Here is a 23169-nt window from a genome sequence, read left to right on the forward strand (position 1 = left end):
ATCCGAAGTGTCACATTATCCCCAAGTTTTAGGAACTTTCGTCCCGAAAGTTAAGGCAGTCACTGTCAAGCTAGTATGAGTGAGAACGTTTCAACGGGGTGTCACATCATCCCCCCGTTAGTTTGGAATTTCGTCCCGAAATTCGGTTGTAGCTTCAGTGCTGGGGTTTTCGTTTGGGAACAACTGGGGATACTTGTGCTTCATCTGGTCTTCCCGCTCCCAGGTAAACTCTGGGCCACGTCGCGAGTTCCAACGGACTCGTACAAGAGGTATCTGGCTACGTTTGAGGATTTTGATCTCTCGATCCGTGATCTCAATCGGTTCCTCAGTAAAGTGTAGCTGTTCATCAATAGTTAGTTCTTTGAAAGGAATTACGAGCGTTTCATCTGATAGACACTTCTTCAGATTAGATACGTGAAAAACGTTGTGTACCGCACTCTGCTCTTCAGGTAGGTTCAATCTATAAGCAACCTTACCAATTTTCTCGGTAATTTCGAATGGTCCAATATATCGCGGATTAAGCTTGCCCCGTTTACCAAAGCGAACCACACCCTTCCAGGGTGAGACTTTAAGTAGAACCCGGTCGCCGACCTGGAATTCCAATGGTTTCCTACGCTTATCAGCGTAACTCTTCTGACGGTCACGAGCTGCCGCCATGCGTTGTCTGATCTGGGCAATCTTTTCCGTTGTATCTACCACCATCTCTAGGCCCATGATTTGACTATCACCAATTTCCGCCCAGCAGAGAGGTGACCGGCATTTACGACCAGCAGAGAGACTCAGCCCTGATGTTTTCCGGTTTCAATGCTTCAACTTGGGCATTTCGGATCTGGGTAGGGAGGTTAGACTGGATGGTAAGTTGCAATGCTCGCACGCGCTTTGGTATAGTGTCCTTTCGGCTGAGGGCGTCTGCCACGACATTGGCCTTGCCCGGATGGTATTTGATGGCGCATTCGTAGTCATTCAAGAGTTCGACCCAGCGGCGCTGTCGCATGTTCAATTCATTTTGCCTAAAGATATGCTCGAGACTCCTGTGATCGGTGTAAATAGTGCACTTGGTACCATACAGGTAATGTCTCCATATCTTAAGAGCAAAGATCACTGCTCCCAGTTCCAAATCATGCGTAGTGTAGTTTCTTTCATGCGTCTTGAGTTGTCGAGAGGCGTAGGCAATAACTTTCTCGCGTTGCATCAACACGCAACCGAGCCCATGGATAGACGCATCGCAGTAAACCACAAAGTCGTCAGTGCCTTCAGGCAACGAGAGAATAGGAGCGCTACAGAGGTTATCCTTTAGCCTTTGAAAGGCCGACTCCTGAGCTTCATTCCACTTGTAAACAATGCCTTTCTGAGTAAGAGTTGTGAGGGGTTGTGCAACCTTTGAGAATCCTTTGATGAATCTGCGGTAGTATCCAGCCAATCCCAAGAATTGGCGAACTTCGGTCGGAGTCTTGGGTGTAGGCCAATTCCTTATCGAGTCGATCTTAGCGGGGTCGACGTGGATGCCGTCCCTGTTGACCACATGTCCAAGAAAATGGACCTCTCTAAGCCAGAAGTCACATTTCGAGAATTTGGCGTACAATTGCTCATTGCGTAAGAGTTCGAGGATAAGGCGTAGGTGTCATTCATGCTCTTCTTGACTTTTCGAGTAGATCAGAATGTCGTCGATAAACACAATCACGAATTTGTCGAGGTACGGCTTGCACACTCGGTTCATGAGATCCATGAAAACCGCAGGTGCGTTAGTCATACCGAAAGGCATAACGAGGAACTCGTAATGACCGTAACGAGTCCTGAACGCCGTCTTGGAGATGTCTTCATTACGAACTCTCAGCTGATGATAGCCTGATCGCAGGTCAATCTTAGAGTAGTAGCTCGATCCTTGCAACTGATCGAATAGGTCGTCGATGCGCGGGAGAGGGTAACGATTCTTGATAGTAACCTTGTTCAACTCACGATAGTCGATGCACATTCGGAATGTGCCATCCTTCTTCTTGACAAAGAGTACTGGTGCTCCCCAGGGTGATGAACTAGGACGGATAAATCCTTTGTCCAATAGTTCCTGTAGTTGCGTAGAGAGTTCGTTCAGTTCTGCAGGGGCTAGACGGTACGGTGCACGAGCTATGGGTGCTGCTCCGGGAGCTAGCTCGATTTGGAATTCGACCTGACGGTGGGGAGGGAGTCCAGGTAGTTCCTCAGGAAATACCTCGGGATAGTCACGTACTACAGGAAAATCTTCAATCCTCTTTTCCTTATCGTGGGTGTCGATGATGAGTGCTAGGATAGCGGTGTGCCCTTTTTGTAAACACTTCTGGGCTTTTAAAAGCGAGATAATGCCTGTGACTTCTCCACCTTTGTTGCCTTGGACGATGAGGGGTTGGCCAGAACGACGAGGGATACGAACCGCTTTCTCTTGACAGAGGATCTCAGCGCGATGCTTGGATAACCAATCCATACCAATGACGACGTCGAAGCTTCCAAGTTTGACGGGGAAAAGATCGATACTAAACGTGTGGCCAGACAATTCTAGTGTGCAGTGGTGGATCACGTGCGTGGCCTCGATGTTCCTACCATTGGCTATCTCGACGACGTGCTTAGAACTTAATAATGCAGGCGGGTGCTTAAGTTTCTTACTAATGCGAAGGGATACATAACTGGCATCGGCACCGGAATCAAATAACACAGAAACATAACGATCATCAAGTAGGAACTTACCCGCCACGACGTTGGGGTCGTTCCTCGCTTCTCCAGCTCCAATCACAAAAGCTCTTCCCCTTGCACCATTCCCAGCATTGTTGTTTTGCTCATTGTTCCCAGCTCCCTGATTGTTGTTGCGATTCTGATTCAGTTCAGGGCAATCCTTTCACATGTGCCCTGTTGCCCCGCATTTAAAACATGCTCGGTTGTTTCCCTGCTGCTGTTGCTGTTGAGGTTGTTGCTGATTCTGTCTTGCTGGGAACTGACTTCTACAATCCTTGGCTTCGTGCCCCATCTTGTGGCATCGCTGACACTGGCCCTTGTTACATGCCCCATTGTGGTGCCTGTTACACTTGTTGCACTTAGGGTAGCTTCCTCGGTAGCCACCCTGTTGCTGAGTGCCTTTGTTGTTGTCAGTTTCCCTTTGCTGAGCCGGGGCTTGAGTAGAGTTAGCATCCTTGCCCTGATTTCCATCCCACTTTCGTTTACCATCACTAGAAGTTCCTTCCGCGGCACTGATCCTTTTGGGCAACCTGCCCTCCTCCACAGCCTGGTTGGTGAGTTTGTGGGCAAGACGGACCACAGGCTGTATGGTAGTGAGGTTGGCCGAGGTCACATGGCTCCTGATTTCTGGGACTAAGCCTTTGATGTACAATTCGATCCTTCGGTACATGGGTCGGGACATGTTTGGACAAAGAGCAGCATAGTCGTTGGACAGCTTGGTGTAGGTCTCAATCTCTGACCCAACCATCTTGAGTTCATAGTACTCGTCCTCGAGTTTGTGGATATCATCCCTGTGACAGTACTCTTCCTTGATCATATCCTTGAAATCTTCCCATGCGGTAGCGTTAGCAGTCTCCAAACCAAGCATTTGAATTTGCGCCTTCCACCACGAAAGTGCGCTTCCCTCAAGAGTACCAGTAGCAAATTTCACCCAATTAGCAGGGGGACACTCGCAGACAGCGAAGACAGCTTCGACCTTCTCGATCCAGTGCAGAAGACCTATGGCACCCTCTGTGCTATTGAAAGGGAGAGGTTTGCAATCCATGAAAGTCTTGAAAGTACAAACACGTGGTTGCACAGGCGCATGCTGACCTGTTGTGGGAGTGATACGAATAGGTTTAGAGGTGAAAAGACGATGTGGCGGTAGGATCTAAACATCCTAAAACAACGAGCTTACCTATAGGGTGAGCTGCGAAAGCTACAGCCACCGTGTTGAGCAGGTTAGTGAACTGAGCCTGAGTCATGTTGACGTTTCCTCGTCCGCGTCCACTCATTGTCTTCATAACCAGAAAACATAGTATGAGTGTGGTGTCGTAACATAGCGAGAATGAGATAGAAGAGGGGAGGCGTATCTATCTAATCAGGCAAACTAGTACGTATAGTAAAGCAGAAAGCATAAGACAAATAAGCAAGTATAGATGGGTCCGAGCCAGGAGGTCAGATAAGTCGAGCCTTGCACTTGGAATGTAGTGTCGTCACAAGTCACGGGTTATAGTCTGGTTTTTCTCAAAAAGATTTTTCCCTTTTTAAAATCAAGTTCACTATAACCAATGGCTCTGATACCAATCTGTCACACCCCCAAATTCCACCTGCGGATAACACCCGCTTCGAGGGCGTGACCGACCAGGATCCAACCACCAATTATACTAAGCATTGGTTAATAGTAAAGTAAAATGTTATCTTGTGTAGTTTAGCAAAATTTTAGCTTAAGTTTGATAGTAAGTTTAAACAAACAGCGGAAGCATAAACCAAATAGTTTTAAGAGATAGTTCATGGTTCAAGATAAATTAAACCCAACACACGGGTTTTGACGATCACTACACATTCCCAAGCAGCAGCTCCTCAGTCACTGGTTACCTGCAAAGCATGCAGTAAGGGGGTCAACACTAATGCTGAGTGAGTTCACTAGTTGTCCAGTTTTAATTACCAAAAACTTGTTTCACCAGTTAATTTACTCGTTTATACATGCCATGGGGAGCTACCCCAAAAGTTAGCGACTAAACTGTTTTTCCAATACCGAACACTAGGTAACCGTTTGCGTTTCCGCAGGATGCCCCGATGTCAATGTTCTATCATCATTGACGGATGCCTGAGTACATTAGTTCACGACCGATCCCATACCATGGCACGGTGTGAGGTTGGTAAAACCTAAATAGCGCTATCAACTAATAACCCGTTCGCCTGGCCCCGGCGACTAATCGGTATTATGTAGTAGGGACTTGAGTGATAGAGTTGCGTTTAGTGCCGTTTGGTTGCATTCCGTATAAACAGTAATTAACTAAAAAGGTTTCCTAATACAAGGGAAGGAAAAGTAAGTTTGTTCCCAGTAACTAGGGAAGGAAAGTGAATGGTATCCCCTTTACAAGGGGATAGGGTTGATTTAGTCTCGTGTCCCAAACCACCGGGACGCATGCTTTTAAGTTGTGAACTCACCTTGGGTTGCTCGGTAGATTAAATACCCGGTCAATCACGTTGGTCACCACGTCCTAGCTTGGTTACCAAATATAGGTCAAGTCGGGGTACAAGTAATCACGTATAGCAAACACATATATGCATACAATCAAACAGTTGGGGTATTGGGCCTAAACAGTAACAGATACACAAGCAGTCCAGTTAATCACTTAGTCCAACAAGCCTCTGGCCCAATAACAGCCCAGTCGAAACAAGAGTGCATGGCCTCGAGTCGCAACCAAGGGTCCCGACTCGCAACCACAATTACGTGCACATAATTCCTTCTAGACCCTGTGCAGATGTACTATCCAATAATATTGCATTTTCATGAGATAAAATGTACTCTCCAGTAACATTTCACTAACATGTTTTGTTGTCTAACCCTTGCCTAAAATGGATTAAACACACATATTTTTTAATATTCAAACCATCTTCAAACTGTTCATCATAGATCATAATACATATTCATCATCAACTCATTTAATTCATCATGCAATATTCTCGTTTAACAAGAATCTATGTATGCTATTTTCTGTCCGAATATGTGTCATGGTCATAACATTATCAAAATCCTAATCTAACATCATTTACTAACAATGTTAACCATCAAGTTTGCATATCCAATCATATCCATCATTTAAGAACAAGCATAGTTACATGTTCAAAACAACAATTAACCGAGGACATTATTAATCAACATACGGTTTCATTTTTGATTCCTAACAACATACACATCATCAAAGACATTAATCATTTACAAAAACAATCAAGAAACATAATAATCATCTAAGATCCACTAACCGGTTAATGAGGTTCAAGGGTGAGAATGTAGCTTCTAAACGGGTGCACGTGAGAGTCGATCCGAGAGCTTGGTTCCGAGTAGAAGGAAGAAGATGATGGTGGATGTTGGTGTTTGTAGGGTTTTGGAGAGGAAAGATGAGAGTGAGTGAGAGGAGTGGGAGTGTTTGCAAAAAGGGTGTGAAGGTTTGCCATTCCATCGGGTTTTATAAGGTTCCAATGGGGCTTAGGGGTTCCGACTTTGGGCTTCTCGGTCACAAGGCCCAAACTGACCCATGGGTTACTGTTCACTCGAGACCGGGTGGTCTCGAGTCGGGCTTGGGGTCTCGGGTTGGTTGTGGTTTCGGCTCACTAGCAATATACACCTATATATATATAACGTACATACAACATATAATCACAGAAAATTCATAGTTTCCATTTAATAATATATGTACACGCTAAGTTACATCAAGAAGGTTTCCCGGGAAAATCCGAAGTGTCACATTATCCCCAAGTTTTAGGAACTTTCGTCCCGAAAGTTAAGGCAGTCACTGTCAAGCTAGTATGAGTGAGAACGTTTCAACGGGGTGTCACATCATCCCCCCGTTAGTTTGGAATTTCATCCCGAAATTCGGTTGTAGCTTCAGTGCTGGGGTTTTCGTTTGGGAACAACTGGGGATACTTGTGCTTCATCTGGTCTTCCCGCTCCCAGGTAAACTCTGGGCCACGTCGCGAGTTCCAACGGACTCGTACAAGAGGTATCTGGCTACGTTTGAGGATTTTGATCTCTCGATCCGTGATCTCAATCGGTTCCTCAGTAAAGTGTAGCTGTTCATCAATAGTTAGTTCTTTGAAAGGAATTACGAGCGTTTCATCTGATAGACACTTCTTCAGATTAGATACGTGAAAAACGTTGTGTACCGCACTCAGCTCTTCAGATAGGTTCAATCTATAAGCAACCTTACCAATTTTCTCGGTAATTTCGAATGGTCCAATATATCGCGGATTAAGCTTGCCCCGTTTACCAAAGCGAACCACACCCTTCCAGGGTGAGACTTTAAGTAGAACCCGGTCGCCGACCTGGAATTCCAATGGTTTCCTACGCTTATCAGCGTAACTCTTATGACGGTCACGAGCTGCCGCCATGCGTTGTCCGATCTGGGCAATCTTTTCCGTTGTATCTACCACTATCTCTGGGCCCGTGATTTGACTATCACCGATTTCCGCCCAGCAGAGAGGTGACCGGCATTTACGACCGTACAATGCCTCAAAAGGTGCTGCCTGAATACTAGCGTGGTAGCTGTTGTTATAAGAGAACTCTACTAGCGGTAGATGCTTCTCCCAATTTTTGCCAAAATCGATCACACATGCCCTAAGCATGTCTTCTAGGGTTTGGATGGTGCGTTCGGACTGTCCATCCGTTTGCGGGTGATAAGCGGTGCTCATGTCCAAACGTGAGCCAAAGGATTTGTGCATAGCTTGCCACAATTCCGAAGTAAAGCGAGCGTCTCGGTCGGAAATAATAGAGGTTGGCACCCTGTGCCTCGAAACTACTTCCTTTAAGTAAATTTCCGCCAAGGTAGAAAACTTGTCTGTTTCTTTAATAGCCAGAAAGTGCGCGGACTTGGTCAATCGATCTACTATTACCCAAATAGTGTCATTTCCGCGTTGGGACCTAAGTAGCCCTGTAACGAAATCCATGGAAATTTGCTCCCATTTCCATTTCGGGATTTCTGGTTGTTGAAGTAGGCCTGCTGGCTTCTGGTACTCTGTCTTGACTCTTGCTCAAGTCAAACATTTGCTGACGTATGTTGCTATGTGGGCCTTCATACCAGGCCACCAATATGTAGTCTTCAAGTCGTGGTACATCTTGTCCGAACCAGGATGTACTGAATAACGGGACTTGTGGGCTTCGTCCATCACGAGTTCACGTAAGTCTCCATAGAGTGGAACCCAAATGCGCCCTGTTACATAGTAAGCGCCATCTTCCTTCTGTTCTAGTCGCTGCCTCGACCCTCGCAGAGACTCAGCCCTGATGTTTTCCGGTTTCAATGCTTCAACTTGGGCATTTCGGATCTGGGTAGGGAGGTTAGACTGGATGGTAAGTTGCAATGCTCGCACGCGCTTTGGTATAGTGTCCTTTCGGCTGAGGGCGTCTGCCACGACATTGGCCTTGCCCGGATGGTATTTGATGGCGCATTCGTTGTCATTCAAGAGTTCGACCCAGCGGCGCTGTCGCATGTTCAATTCCTTTTGCCTAAAGATATGCTCGAGACTCCTGTGATCGGTGTAAATAGTGCACTTGGTACCGTACAGGTAATGTCTCCATATCTTAAGAGCAAAGATCACTGCTCCCAGTTCCAAATCATGCGTAGTGTAGTTTCTTTCATGCGTCTTGAGTTGTCGAGAGGCGTAGGCAATAACTTTCTCGCGTTGCATCAACACGCAACCGAGCCCATGGATAGACGCATCGCAGTAAACCACAAAGTCGTCAGTGCCTTCAGGCAACGAGAGAATAGGAGCGCTACAGAGGTTATCCTTTAGCCTTTGAAAGGCCGACTCCTGAGCTTCATTCCACTTGTAAACAATGCCTTTCTGAGTAAGAGTTGTGAGGGGTTGTGCAACCTTTGAGAATCCTTTGATGAATCTGCGATAGTATCCAGCCAATCCCAAGAATTGGCGAACTTCGGTCGGAGTCTTGGGTGTAGGCCAATTCCTTATCGAGTCGATCTTAGCGGGGTCGACGTGGATGCCGTCCCTGTTGACCACATGTCCAAGAAAATGGACCTCTCTAAGCCAGAAGTCACATTTCGAGAATTTGGCGTACAATTGCTCATTGCGTAAGAGTTCGAGGATAAGGCGTAGGTGTCGTTCATGCTCTTCTTGACTTTTCGAGTAGATCAGAATGTCGTCGATAAACACAATCACGAATTTGTCGAGGTACGGCTTGCACACTCGGTTCATGAGATCCATGAAAACCGCAGGTGCGTTAGTCATACCGAAAGGCATAACGAGGAACTCGTAATGACCGTAACGAGTCCTGAACGCCGTCTTGGAGATGTCTTCATTACGAACTCTCAGCTGATGATAGCCTGATCGCAGGTCAATCTTACAGTAGTAGCTCGATCCTTGCAACTGATCGAATAGGTCGTCGATGCGCGGGAGAGGGTAACGATTCTTGATAGTAACCTTGTTCAACTCACGATAGTCGATGCACATTCGGAATGTGCCATCCTTCTTCTTGACAAAGAGTACTGGTGCTCCCCAGGGTGATGAACTAGGACGGATAAATCCTTTGTCCAATAGTTCCTGTAGTTGCGTAGAGAGTTCCTTCAGTTCTGCAGGGGCTAGACGGTACGGTGCACGAGCTATGGGTGCTGCTCCGGGAGCTAGCTCGATTTGGAATTCGACCTGACGGTGGGGAGGGAGTCCAGGTAGTTCCTCAGGAAATACCTCGGGATAGTCACGTACTACAGGAAAATCTTCAATCCTCTTTTCCTTATCGTGGGTGTCGGTGATGAGTGCTAGGATAGCGGTGTGCCCTTTTTGTAAACACTTCTGGGCTTTTAAAAGCGAGATAATGCCTGTGACTTCTCCACCTTTGTTGCCTTGGACGATGAGGGGTTGGCCAGAACGACGAGGGATACGAACCGCTTTCTCTTGACAGAGGATCTCAGCGCGATGCTTGGATAACCAATCCATACCAATGACGACGTCGAAGCTTCCAAGTTTGACGGGGAAAAGATCGATACTAAACGTGTGGCCAGACAATTCTAGTGTGCAGTCGTGGATCACATGCGTGGCCTCGATGTTCCTACCATTGGCTATCTCGACGACGTGCTTAGAACTTAATAATGCAGGCGGGTGCTTAAGTTTCTTACTAATGCGAAGGGATACATAACTGGCATCAGCACCGGAATCAAATAACACAGAAACATAACGATCATCAAGTAGGAACTTACCCGCCACGACGTTGGGGTCGTTCCTCGCTTCTCCAGCTCCAATCACAAAAGCTCTTCCCCTTGCACCATTCCCAGCATTGTTGTTTTGCTCATTGTTCCCAGCTCCCTGATTGTTGTTGCGATTCTGATTCAGTTCAGGGCAATCCTTTCGCATGTGCCCTGTTGCCCCGCATTTAAAACATGCTCGGTTGTTTCCCTGCTGCTGTTGCTGTTGAGGTTGTTGCTGATTCTGTCTTGCTGGGAACTGACTTCTACAATCCTTGGCTTCGTGCCCCATCTTGTGGCATCGCTGAGACTGGCCCTTGTTACATGCCCCATTGTGGTGCCTGTTACACTTGTTGCACTTAGGGTAGCTTCCTCGGTAGCCACCCTGTTGCTGAGTGCCTTTGTTGTTGTCAGTTTTCCTTTGCTGAGCCGGGGCTTGAGTAGAGTTAGCATCCTTGCCCTGATTTCCATCCCACTTTTGTTTACCATCACTAGAAGTTCCTTCCGCGGCACTGATCCTTTTGGGCAACCTGCCCTCCTCCACAGCCTGGTTGGTGAGTTTGTGGGCAAGACGGACCATAGGCTGTATGGTAGTGAGGTTGGCCGAGGTCACATGGCTCCTGATTTCTGGGACTAAGCCTTTGATGTACAATTCGATCCTTCGGTACATGGGTCGGGACATGTTTGGACAAAGAGCAGCATAGTCGTTGGACAGCTTGGTGTAGGTCTCAATCTCTGACCCAACCATCTTGAGTTCATAGTACTCGTCCTCGAGTTTGTGGATATCATCCCTGTGACAGTACTCTTCCTTGATCATATCCTTGAAATCTTCCCATGCGGTAGCGTTAGCAGTCTCCAAACCAAGCATTTGAATTTGCGCCTTCCACCACGAAAGTGCGCTTCCCTCAAGAGTACCAGTAGCAAATTTCACCCAATTAGCAGGGGGACACTCGCAGACAGCGAAGACAGCTTCGACCTTCTCGATCCAGTGCAGAAGACCTATGGCACCCTCTGTGCTATTGAAAGGGAGAGGTTTGCAATCCATGAAAGTCTTGAAAGTACAAACACGTGGTTGCACAGGCGCATGCTGACCTGTTGTGGGAGTGATACGAATAGGTTTAGAGGTGAAAAGACGATGTGGCGGTAGGATCTAAACATCCTAAAACAACGAGCTTACCTATAGGGTGAGCTGCGAAAGCTGCAGCCACCGTGTTGAGCAGGTTAGTGAACTGAGCCTGAGTCATGTTGACGTTTCCTCGTCCGCGTCCACTCATTGTCTTCATAACCAGAAAACATAGTATGAGTGTGGTGTCGTAACATAGCGAGAATGAGATAGAAGAGGGGAGGCGTATCTATCTAATCAGGCAAACTAGTACGTATAGTAAAGCAGAAAGCATAAGACAAATAAGCAAGTATAGATGGGTCCGAGCCAGGAGGTCAGATAAGTCGAGCCTTGCACTTGGAATGTAGTGTCGTCACAAGTCACGGGTTATAGTCTGGTTTTTCTCAAAAACATTTTTCCCTTTTTAAAACCAAGTTCACTATAACCAATGGCTCTGATACCAATCTGTCACACCCCCAAATTCCACCTGCGGATAACACCCGCTTCGAGGGCGTGACCGACCAGGATCCAACCACCAATTATACTAAGCATTGGTTAATAGTAAAGTAAAATGTTATCTTGAGTAGTTTAGCAACATTTTAGCTTAAGTTTGATAGTAAGTTTAAACAAACAGCGGAAGCATAAACCAAATAGTTTTAAGAGATAGTTCATGGTTCAAGATAAATTAAACCCAACACACGGGTTTTGACGATCACTACACATTCCCAAGCAGCAGCTCCTCAGTCACTGGTTACCTGCAAAGCATGCAGTAAGGGGGTCAACACTAATGCTGAGTGAGTTCACTAGTTGTCCAGTTTTAATTACCAAAAACTTGTTTCACCAGTTAATTTACTCGTTTATACATGCCATGGGGAGCTACCCCAAAAGTTAGCGACTAAACTGTTTTTCCAATACCGAACACTAGGTAACCGTTTGCGTTTCCGCAGGATGCCCCGATGTCAATGTTCTATCATCATTGACGGATGCCTGAGTACATTAGTTCACGACCGATCCCATACCATGGCACGGTGTGAGGTTGGTAAAACCTAAATAGCGCTATCAACTAATAACCCGTTCGCCTGGCCCCGGCGACTAATCGGTATTATGTAGTAGGGACTTGAGTGATAGAGTTGCGTTTAGTGCCGTTTGGTTGCATTCCGTATAAACAGTAATTAACTAAAAAGGTTTCCCAATACAAGGGAAGGAAAAGTAAGTTTGTTCCCAGTAACTAGGGAAGGAAAGTGAATGGTATCCCCTTTACAAGGGGATAGGGTTGATTTAGTCTCGTGTCCCAAACCACCGGGACGCATGCTTTTAAGTTGTGAACTCACCTTGGGTTGCTCGGTAGATTAAATACCCGGTCAATCACGTTGGTCACCACGTCCTAGCATGGTTACCAAATATAGGTCAAGTCGGGGTACAAGTAATCACGTATAGCAAACACATATATGCATACAATCGAACAGTTGGGGTATTGGGCCTAAACAGTAACAGATACACAAGCAGTCCAGTTAATCACTTAGTCCAACAAGCTTCTGGCCCAATAACAGCCCAGTCGAAACAAGAGTGCATGGCTTCGAGTCGCAACTAGGGATTGCGACTCGCAACCTTGGTTTCGGCTCGTCATGCATTGGTCCCGAGTCGCAATCAGGGATTCGACTCGCAACCGTTGTTTCGGTTCATCATGCCAGGTCTCGAGTGTGCTGCTTTCGAGTCGCAATCTCGAGTCGCAACTAGAAGATCTCGAGTTGTCATGCCTTGGTCTCGAGTCGCAACCAAGGGTCCCGACTCGCAACCACAATTACGTGCACATAATTCCTTCTAGAACCTGTGCAGATGTACTATCCAATAATATTGCATTTTCATGAGACAAAATGTACTATCCAGTAACATTTCACTAACATGTTTTGTTGTCTAACCCTTGCCTAAAATGGATTAAACACACATATTTTTGAATATTCAAACCATCTTCAAACTGTTCATCATAGATCATAATACATATTCATCATCAACTCATTTAATTCATCATGCAATATTCTCGTTTAACAAGAATCTATGTATGCTATTTTCTGTCCGAATATGTGTCATGGTCATAACATTATCAAAATCCTAATCTAACATCATTTACTAACAATGTTAACCATCAAGTTTGCATATCCAATCATATCCTTCATTTAAGAACAAGCAAAGTTACATGTTCAAAACAACAATTAACCGAGGACATTATTAATCAACATACGGTTTCATTTTTGATTCCTAACAACATACACATCATCAAAGACATTACTCATTTACAAAAACAATCAAGAAACATAATAATCATCTAAAATCCACTAACCGGTTAATGAGGTTCAAGGGTGAGAATGTAGCTTCTAAACGGGTGCACGTGAGAGTCGATCCGAGAGCTTGGTTCCGAGTAGAAGGAAGAAGATGATGGTGGATGTTGGTGTTTGTAGGGTTTTGGAGAGGAAAGATGAGAGTGAGTGAGAGGAGTGGGAGTGTTTGCAAAAAGGGTGTGAAGGTTTGCCATTCCATCGGGTTTTATAAGGTTCCAATGGGGCTTAGGGGTTCCGACTTTGGGCTTCTCGGTCACAAGGCCCAAACTGACCCATGGGTTACTGTTCACTCGAGACCGGGTGGTCTCGAGTCGGGCTTGGGGTCTCGGGTTGGTTGTGGTTTCGGCTCACTAGCAATATACACCTATATATATATAACGTACATACAACATATAATCACAGAAAATTCATAGTTTCCATTTAATAATATATGTACACGCTAAGTTACATCAAGAAGGTTTCCCGGGAAAATCCGAAGTGTCACACAATCATTAGGGCTCTCACGAAAATACTTTTACAGCATGTTTTCATTGCATAGGAAGAACGCCCAGATCCAGGGAAACAAACATTTTTATAAAGAAAAGACACAAAGCACATTTCAAAGTTTATGTTTATGGTTTTGTCTGAGAGACTGGGTGGTTCAGTCTAAGAGACTGGGTGGTACAGTCTGAGTGACTGGGAGGTTTAGTCTGAGAGACTAGGTGGTTTAGTCTGGGAGACTAGGTAGTTCAGTCTGGGAGACTAGGTGGTTTAGTCTCAGAGACTAGGTGGTTTAGTCTGGGAGACTAGGTAGTTTAGTCTGGGAAACTAGGTGGTTTAGTCTGGGAGACTAGGAAGGATACGCCATTGTATTGTCATTAATTGCATGTTTAACATTAGTTGTTGATATACGTGCATATGTTGTGATTGTTTTGTTACAGACACTATGTCATCTTCCGAGAATGGTTTGTCTGATACCGATGACCCCATGGCTGTAGTCTCAGATGACGAGATTGCACCTGAGCCAGAGATCTTTACTTCCGATACCGAGAGTGGACCGGAGATAATGTCCGATGATGACGACGACTTTCAACCCTTTGCACTGCCCTATTTTGGAGTTGATTTACCGATTGCTGATGGTATCCCAGACGAGGATCCTTTTGCTATTCCTATTCCAGTTCAAGATCACCTTATCATCGGTCACCCCGTTGGTGAGCATGTCGTGGCACCGATCCTCACTCCTGTTCCCTGAGGATTGGCCTTTTGACGATCTTTTTGATGACGATTTTGACTTGTTTGTCGATGGTTATCCCGATGATGCTCATGGCGATGGAGAGCTCGATGTGGACGTTGTTGCTATTCCACTTCTGGGGATTCATGTTATCGAGATTTCTTCTGATTCTAGCTTACATTCTATCTCTGATTCCTTTGAGTCTGTGTCTTCATCCGCCTTACAGGCAGTTGGTTTGCGACGTTACGCCACTGATTCTGATGACGATACAGCTATGTCAGCTGCACTGTTACCCCACATGTCATTGAGCCTGGACTTGAGACTGATTTTGTTCCTGATGATCAGCCTGTTGATGCACCCGCTGATCCCGAGCCGATACCTGCACCTGTGCCTTTGCCTGACCATGATCCTATTCTGTTTGGCATACCTGATGTTGCACCCCTTATACCAGATCTAGTTCCTGCACCCGTTGACCCTCCTGTTATTGTGCCAGTTACTCCCCCACTTGCACCTTCACCTGTTGATGTTGCCCCTTTTCACCCGATTGAGTCCAATATTCACCGTACTGACTTACCTATCACTTTCTTGTAGGACATCCCTCCACCCCATCCAGGGGAAGTTACTTCTAGCCAGCAGCCTGGCCACGACCCACATGTTTCAGCAGCTTTTCCTCACATGCCTCAGTCTACACCTACTACTCATTTTACTTCTTCACCACTTGATGAGCCTTTCAGATGGTTCCCACCTTACACCATGCCGATTTCTGATCCCTACCATCCCTCACATTTCACTTGTTATACACGGGATGAGTTACTTTTATCCTTGCAGCTCCAGTATGAGATCATGAGTCGTAGGATTTTAGAGCTTGAGATGACACCGCGACCTTTGCCATGTCCGTGTCAGCCATCTTTTGTTCCCCCACGTTCATCACTGTCCCCATTTTCGCATCCTCCTGCACCGCTTACTCCATTTCCCAAGTTTGACACTCTCTTTCTTATCGTTGAGTAGCAGATCAGTTATCTGTTGCGTCATGTTTATGATCTTGAGGAGGAGCTTGCGCATGTGCGCAACTTGCTTTTTCTTCCTCCACCTCCTCCTGCACCACCATCAGCATAGCCGGTTTTTGGTTTTATGTAGGTAGGCTTCACTGCTTTTGATGAGAGCACCGCTATTGAGCTGAGCTAGTAGAGACTTTTGGAGACCACCTTTTGACTGTATGTCTTATGGTATATTGGTAGACATTTTGGACAAGGGTAGTGTGAACCTGTGTTCCCTTTTGATACGATACATTTGTAAAACATGAAACTCTATTTGTGGTCGATGATTAATGAAAGCTCAATCATAGTGTTCTCATTAAATACGTTGTTAAATTACATGCTTGTGTTATGATTGTGTTGATTACCTGATTGCTTGCTACAATAAATGCTACTACATATACATACTATATACTTACTATATACGTAAGACCTGACCATACAATCTTCTTTATATAAGAGGCCTCCTCGAAAGAACAATCAGTTGCCCACAACAGAGGCAGAACTGCAAGAACGGATTTCACAAGCAATCGCACAACATGAGGCCTTACACTCTGAACACAGCGGAGGTACCTCAGAAAATAACCCACATCACAATAATGTTTAAGTCATTTAAGATACATTACGATACGTTTGGACATTCCATGTGCGTTGCTAATGCTTTCTGTGAATGACGTTGCTTGTACAGGTTGTACTTACAAGCAGTTCCTTGACTGCAAGCCTCTAGACTTTGACGACACTTGAGGTGTTGTAGCTTTCGTTAGATGTGCTGAGAAAACCGATTTTGTGCTGCGGATGAGCAAGTGTGCGCAAGAGCACCAGGTCACCTACATTTCTGGACTTTTCCTAGACGGAGCTCTATCATGGTAGAACCTTCAGGTTCAGACTCTAGGAGAAGAGGCTGCATATGCTATGACTTAGGATGAGATGAAAGAAATGATGTGCAAGAAGTACTAGTCGAGAGCTGAGATTCAAAAGCTGGAAACTGAATTCTGGAATCTAAAGATGGATGTTGAGTATGTGCAGAGATTCCATGACCTGTCTTGCGTTGTCCCCTACATGGTAGAACCAGAGTTCAAGCGAATTGAACGTTTCATTTGGGGATTGGCATCCCAAATTATGAGCATGGTGACTACTTCGAAGCCTCCAACGAACACTAAGGCCATTGATTTGAGTGTGGCATTGACTGAAGAAGCGATTAGGCTGAACAAGTTCTCGATCTCCGATGGAAAGAAGAAGGAGACTCATGTTGAGTCGTCAGGAGAGAACAAGAGAAAGTTCTTGAATTTCAAGAAGAGTACCCAAGGAAACAACAACGGTAGTAACAAGAAGAGAGAAGCAAACCCACCAGCTGAGGTCAGGACTGGTGTTGCAAGTTCAGAAAACAAGGGAAGGGTTAAATGTGCACTTTGCCCAAGTGTGACGAGTGCCAGTTCCATCATGCCGGCCAGTGCAGGGTTAGGAAATGTGAAACATGTGGAAAGAATGGTCATTCGAAGGAGACATACTGGGTTGGTACTGGTCGTGGAAACGGTAGTCAGAGAGGTAGTTGTAATGGAAATGGCAGTGGTAACCGTGGTGGAAACGGTTATGGAAACTGCAATTAAGGAGGAAATCGCGATAATGGAAATCGTGGTGGTTCTGGAAACCAAGCTGGTAATGGAAACCGCAACCAAAACAACAACCATGGTGGTACTGGAAACAAGCAAGGATGCTTTAGTTGCAGAGATATCGGGCATTTAAAGCGAGATTGCCCAAAGAATATCCAAGCTCGGGGAAGAGTTTTCAACATTGGAGCTAGGGAAGCTCACCAAGATCCAAACGTAGTTACGGGTATGTTCCCTATCAACCAACACTTTGCATCTGTACTGTTTGATACTGGTGCCGATTATAGCTTAGTATCTATAGAATTTAAGAGTATACTTGGGTTAGTTTCCAGTAAGTTAGATATTCCATACTCGATAGGACTAGCAAATCGAAAGCTAGGAGAAGCAAACTGTTAGTGCATACGTCTGTCGACTTCGTCTTGTATTGAGTCTTGCATTACACATGGCACGAAGTTCAAGAAAACAAGTCAAAGACTAATTCCGCATGAACAGCTAATTCCACATGAAATGGTTTTCAAGTGATTCCGTGCGAAATTAGACATTAATTTCGTTTGACTTGTAATTCCGCTTGTAATGTAATCTCATTTGAGTGTGTTTCACACGGAATTAGAGTGGCTATATATAGGGTTGATTTCATGTCAGTTGTAACAAAATTAGTTCAGTGTTTTCCGACGGCGAAGCTCTGTCGAAGTGTCTTCAGATCTGTAATCATTTCAGAATCAATACAAAGACAGTTATTAGTATAAATCTAGCCGAATCAACCTCATTATGTCTGTTTCCGCCTTTCATACTGATAGAATGCCTCTGATCAACTCGTTTTGGGTTCGACAACGATCCTACACAAACGAAGTGATTAGAGGTTGTGTAATAGAACTTGGAGAGCATGAGTTTACGCTCAATCTCCTACCAGTTGAGGTGAGAAAGTTGTTGAAGTTGAAAAGATTGTGGAAGTCATTAAGCCTTGCTTAAAGTGTTCAGAACTTTACAAGCGATGTGCAGAAAAGGATGAGAAGTTGGTCGAGAAAGACAAGATGATAGAAAAGTTACTGTTTGATCTTAAATATGTGAAGGAATCTTACGATGTGTTGAACAGAACAGTAACGGGTTTACAAAAGACGAATTCTGAAAGGTAAGATGTTTTGACAATGCTGAGTGCTATGATGATGTCGAAGCAGAAAGCCATTAACTTCTATATTGAAGAAAGTGCAAAATGGAAGCAAGAGTTGGAAACTGAAAAGATAGAAAATGAGAGAATCAGACGATTATTACAGAGTTATTCTCCTAGAAAACCAAATGAGGAGCAAGTCGAAAAGGCAGTCAATATAAAGTTTAAATCTGAAACAACTAATGAATTACCAGAAAACATTGACGTCACGTTCACTTCATTTGACACTGATCATGAGTCCGAGTTAATAAAAAAGGTGGTCGATCAGGTGTTGGATACAGATGAGGAGTCGGAGTCAAAGTCGGAGTCTGAAAATTCGAGTTCGTCTGTCAAAAGTTCGAGTTCGTCGGTCAACAGTTCAAAGACGTCGGATAAACGGGCTTATAGTAAAGAATTTTTATTATCAAAATCTAATTTGAATGATGAATTATTCAAAGTGGCATATACTTTGAAAGATTCTGACAAATTATATTCTGATGAGGAATTTCCAATAAGAAGTGTTAAATTTGAAATGATCAAAAAGGTTTTCATAATGACAGAATTTAATATTTCTGAAATAAAAGATTTAAATCTTACTGAAAAACCTAAAAAGTACACTTTAAGAGTTCAACAACGATTAAACAAGAAAAAATGTTATAGTTCTGGTTCTGGTTTTCAAAAGAAACCAAACCATAATGGTAATTTCAAAAAGAAAGGTCTTGGTTTTATTCCACCTGAAAATTATAAAAATGAGAAAATTTCTAAAACAAATACAAAATTTGTTTCAGGAGGAAGTGCTGAGGAAGAACAGAAGAAACTATTCTGGAAACAATCAAACCAAGAGTTTCTTGCTGAGAAGAAGAGAATAGGGACTGGAGTTTTTCATAGAAAGGAAACTAGAACCTGTTTTAGATGTAATAAAGCTGGTCACATTGCATGGAATTGTCTATTGGATACAAAGACAAAACAGGAAGTTTCTCAAAAACTTAAAGAGAAAGCTGTTGAGAAACATGAACCACCAACTGAAACATTCAAAATTTTTAAAAATTCAACTTATGAAGTTGGTGGGTGTTCAAAGAAATTTTTTTACAAAAAGAGAGCCAAAGACAACCAAATGTGGGTTGTTAAGAAGTTTTCTGAGAAATTTGGGGATGAATCTGATTCCAAAAAGTCAGAGGAGCCACAGGTTGAGGTAAAAGAGGAAAACTCAGTACCTCCAGTGGATGATGTAAATTTTCCACCATTGAGGTATAAAAATTTTAAAGCAAAGGTTGGAAAGGTTGAGATCTCAAATCAATTTTATTCTGAAAAGAATGAATTTGATGTTGAGAAAGCATTTAATGGAAATGTGAAAAAGATTTTTGGAAAAATGGTTGAAGGTAAAGTTCAAGGGGTTAAAGATTTTTATGCGACAAAGAAGGCAACATATAGCCCTACTGAACAAGAGTTAAGATCACCCAAGACTGGTCAGGCTTAGGTGGACATTTTCTTTACTTGAAAAAACTGACTTGCCGGACCTCCCAAGTTAGTAATCGTGGAGCAGGAATCGGCATCTTTCTTGATAAATTTGATTTTATGAATGAATCTTAAAAATCGTTAAATTTTTACAGGATGTGGGCTTGCCGGAGCTTCCAGGTTGGTAAGTGTGAAGCAGGAATAGGCATCTTTATTGGTAAAATGAATTTCTGAAGATGTTTTATTCCTACAAGTGGTACAGGTGGTAATTTTTACAAGTGATTCGTCAAGTTCATTAAGTTGAACTTGATGTAATCTTCATACATGTGATATTTCTGAAAGAACAAAATGATGAACCCCGAACCTACAAGTGGTTAAAACAAAACTTATTTTCCGGAAAAACCATTTTGATTAAAACAAACTTAAGTGTTTTGAAATCTAAATGGGATAATAGTTTGTTAATATGGGGAGTTCTAATTGTTTATGCCAAGTGGATGGCGAATTGAAGTAATTCACACAGTTGTCACTTTACTTGTATAGTTTGTTTTAAATTTTCTTTAAATGTGTTTGCATTTTAGGGGGAGTAAAAATTTCAGAAAATCCAAAAACGTTTGAAAATTTAAAAAAAAACCAAAAACATGATAAAAACAAAAATGAGGTTTGTTATATAAAAGAGGAAATGATGGTACATCAGTGGACTATCACAACATGCTAAAGAAATGAAAAGTCAAATGTTATAAAAAATCTCACTGCAGATGTGCCAGTAGGTTTTTGCACTTTTAGTAGATTGTGACGAGATATAAACCTAAAATTTTAAACTTGCTTATATCGTAGGGAACATTTCTTGGATATATGGGTAACCCCCGAAATCTTGTTTGAAAGGCCCCTCTTTATGAGATACTAGGTCTTTATACTCAGTGATATCTGGGGTATTATCCCGAGACTTCTGATTTTGCAGAAGCAATGGCCTAGTCCCCGTATAATACTTTGCAAATTGCTTGAAATATATCGCAGCCCTCAGCATAAAAAATGATGAAACAATGAAAAATGCTAATCATGTGTTGTTGAAGAAAAAATCTTCTAAAGGGGACACACCAAAAGTAGAACCGTCATCTCTCTGCTGAACGGAAGTTCTGACCTGAGCTCTCACGGTTTCGCATCTACCTCTTACAGATATCATCTAGGTATACTCACTTGTATGACTACATATTGAGATCTGGATATGGGAGTATATTCAAGTGATGGGACACGCGAATAAGTTTAAGTGCTTAAAATATTAATCTCGTATCTCGAAACAATTGAAATTTGTGTGAAAATTTAAGTGGATCAGTATACTGAAAATCTAAGTGAATTGTTTAAAACTTATAATGTTTAAAGCTTAACAGTGTTAGTGATTTGTCTCAAAAACTGATATGATCCTCTTACACAAACTCACAAAAATATTGTTTATAAATATTTCTTTACTGCGTTTCTTTTTATTCAAAAATCCAAAAAGATTTTAGTGTGTTTTAGCATAAAGTTTGAAAAATTCAAAAAGATTTTCGACAACTGATGTTGAATAGCTGATTTTCAAAATTCCAAGTGCTAAACATGATGATCAATTTGAGGGGGAGTCTGTTTAAACTGAGAATGTTTGAATATTTTTCTGTAATTGGTTAATCAGAAATTATCATTGGTAAATCATTCTGGTTTAAGTTGAGGGGAAGTCGTGACATATAAATTTGTAAAATGTTAAATTTGTGAAATTTATTGTGTGGTAGAGAATGTGCAGGATAGCCTGGATTCTGAGTTCGATGTTTGAGCCAGGTTTCGATCCTGATCCTGTGAGCCAGCTTACAATTCTAGAGCTGATGATGCTGATGAATTTAAGGAATCAAGAGACCTGATCAAGAGATGTATAAAAGCCATGTTGCGATTCTGGGAAGAAGAGAAAAAGAGAGCAGACAGACTGATAAAGACTAATATGCGAAGACTCGACACAGTAGACTCGTCAACATCCGAGGGGGAGTCTGTTGGTGCATACGTCTGTCGACTTCATCTTGTATCTAGTCTTGCATTACACATGGCACGAAGTTCAAGAAAACAAGTCAAAGACTAATTCCGCATGAACAACTAATTCCGCATGAAATGGTTTTCAAGTGATTCCGTGTGAAATTAGACATTAATTTCGTTTGACTTTTAATTCCGCTTGTAATGTAATCTCGTGTGAGTGTGTTTCACACGGAATTAGAGTGGCTATATATAGGGTTGATTTCATGTCAGTTGTAACGAAATTAGTTCAGTGTTTTCCGATGGCGAAGCTCTGTCGAAGTGTCTTCAGATCTGTAATCATTTCAGAATAAATACAAAGACAGTTCTTAGTATAAATCTACCTGAATCAACCTCATTATGTATGTTTCCGCCTTTCATACTGAGTAGAATGCCTCTGATCGACTCATTTTGGGTTCGACAATGATCCTACACAAACGAAGTGATTAGAGGGGTGTGTAATAGAACTTGGAGAGCATGAGTTTACGCTCGATCTCCTACCAGTTGAGGTGGGAAACTTTGACGTGGTAGTTGGAATGGATTGATTGTCGAGCAACCGAGCTGAGATCGTATGCCACGAGAAGATCATTCGCATCCCGATGGCGAATGGAGAGACGATCATACTGCATGGAGAAAAGCATGATACGCCTCTTAGGATTATCAGTTGTTTGTAGGCCCGAAAGTGTTTGTAGAAAGGATGTGTTGCCTTTTTGGCTCACGTTGTTGACAAAGAAGCCGAAGAGCCGAAGCTGGAAGATATCTCGGTGGCACGAGAGTATCCTGAAGTCTTCCCTGAAGACTTGCCAGGATTACCACTGCAACGACAAGTCGAATTCCATATTGACTTGGTTCCGGCGCCGCGCCTGTAGCCAAGGCACCTTATCGACTTGCGCCTTCAGAGATGAAAGAGTTGTCGACGCAGCTTCAGGAGTTTTATTAGACCAAGCTTTTCGCCTTGGGGAGCTCCAGTTCTTTTTGTCAAGAAGAAAGACGGTAGTTTTCGTATGTGCATTGACTACCGAGAGCTAAACAAGTTGACCATCAAGAATCGGTATCCTTTGCCGAGGATTGATGATCTCTTCAATCAAATTCTGGGTTCAAGTTACTACTCCAAGATCGACCTTCGATCCGGTTATCACCAGCTGCGGATTCCAGAAGAGAGTAAACCAAAGACTGTCTTCAGATCCCGTTTGGTCTGACAAACGCGCCAGTAGTGTTTATGGATTTTATGAACCGAGTTGCAAGAAATATCTCGATAAATTTGTGATTGTATTTATCGATGATATTTTGATTTAGTCAAGAAGGAGAAACTGTATTTAAAGTTCTTGAAGTGCGAGTTCTGGTTGCGTGAGGTACAATTCCTTGGTTATGTAGT

General features: G+C 43.4%; 1 protein-coding gene across 1 annotated transcript; it reads left to right on the forward strand.

Moving 5' to 3' along the window:
- Positions 1–14618: 14618 nt before the first annotated feature.
- Positions 14619–15534, forward strand: LOC118484148 (extensin-like). The gene is made up of 3 exons (XM_035980084.1): positions 14619–14752; positions 14799–15018; positions 15118–15534. The coding sequence occupies exons 1-3, from the start codon at positions 14619–14621 to the stop codon at positions 15532–15534; spliced, it is 771 nt and encodes a 256-aa protein (XP_035835977.1).
- The last annotated feature ends 7635 nt before the right edge of the window (positions 15535–23169 follow it).

This window comes from Helianthus annuus, chromosome 2 (assembly GCF_002127325.2).
Source record: "Helianthus annuus cultivar XRQ/B chromosome 2, HanXRQr2.0-SUNRISE, whole genome shotgun sequence".
In the NCBI taxonomy this organism is placed as follows: Eukaryota; Viridiplantae; Streptophyta; class Magnoliopsida; order Asterales; family Asteraceae; genus Helianthus; species Helianthus annuus.

Excerpts from the sequence above, each read along its gene's own strand:
- LOC118484148 (XM_035980084.1), top strand. The coding sequence starts at position 14,619 with ATGGCGATGGAGAGCTCGATGTGGACGTTGTTGCTATTCCACTTCTGG. Across the intron at positions 14,753-14,798 it reads TGTCTTCATCCGCCTTACAG|CTATGTCAGCTGCACTGTTA; the intron begins GCAGTTGGTTTG and ends ATGACGATACAG. Across the intron at positions 15,019-15,117 it reads ACCCTCCTGTTATTGTGCCA|GACATCCCTCCACCCCATCC; the intron begins GTTACTCCCCCA and ends ACTTTCTTGTAG.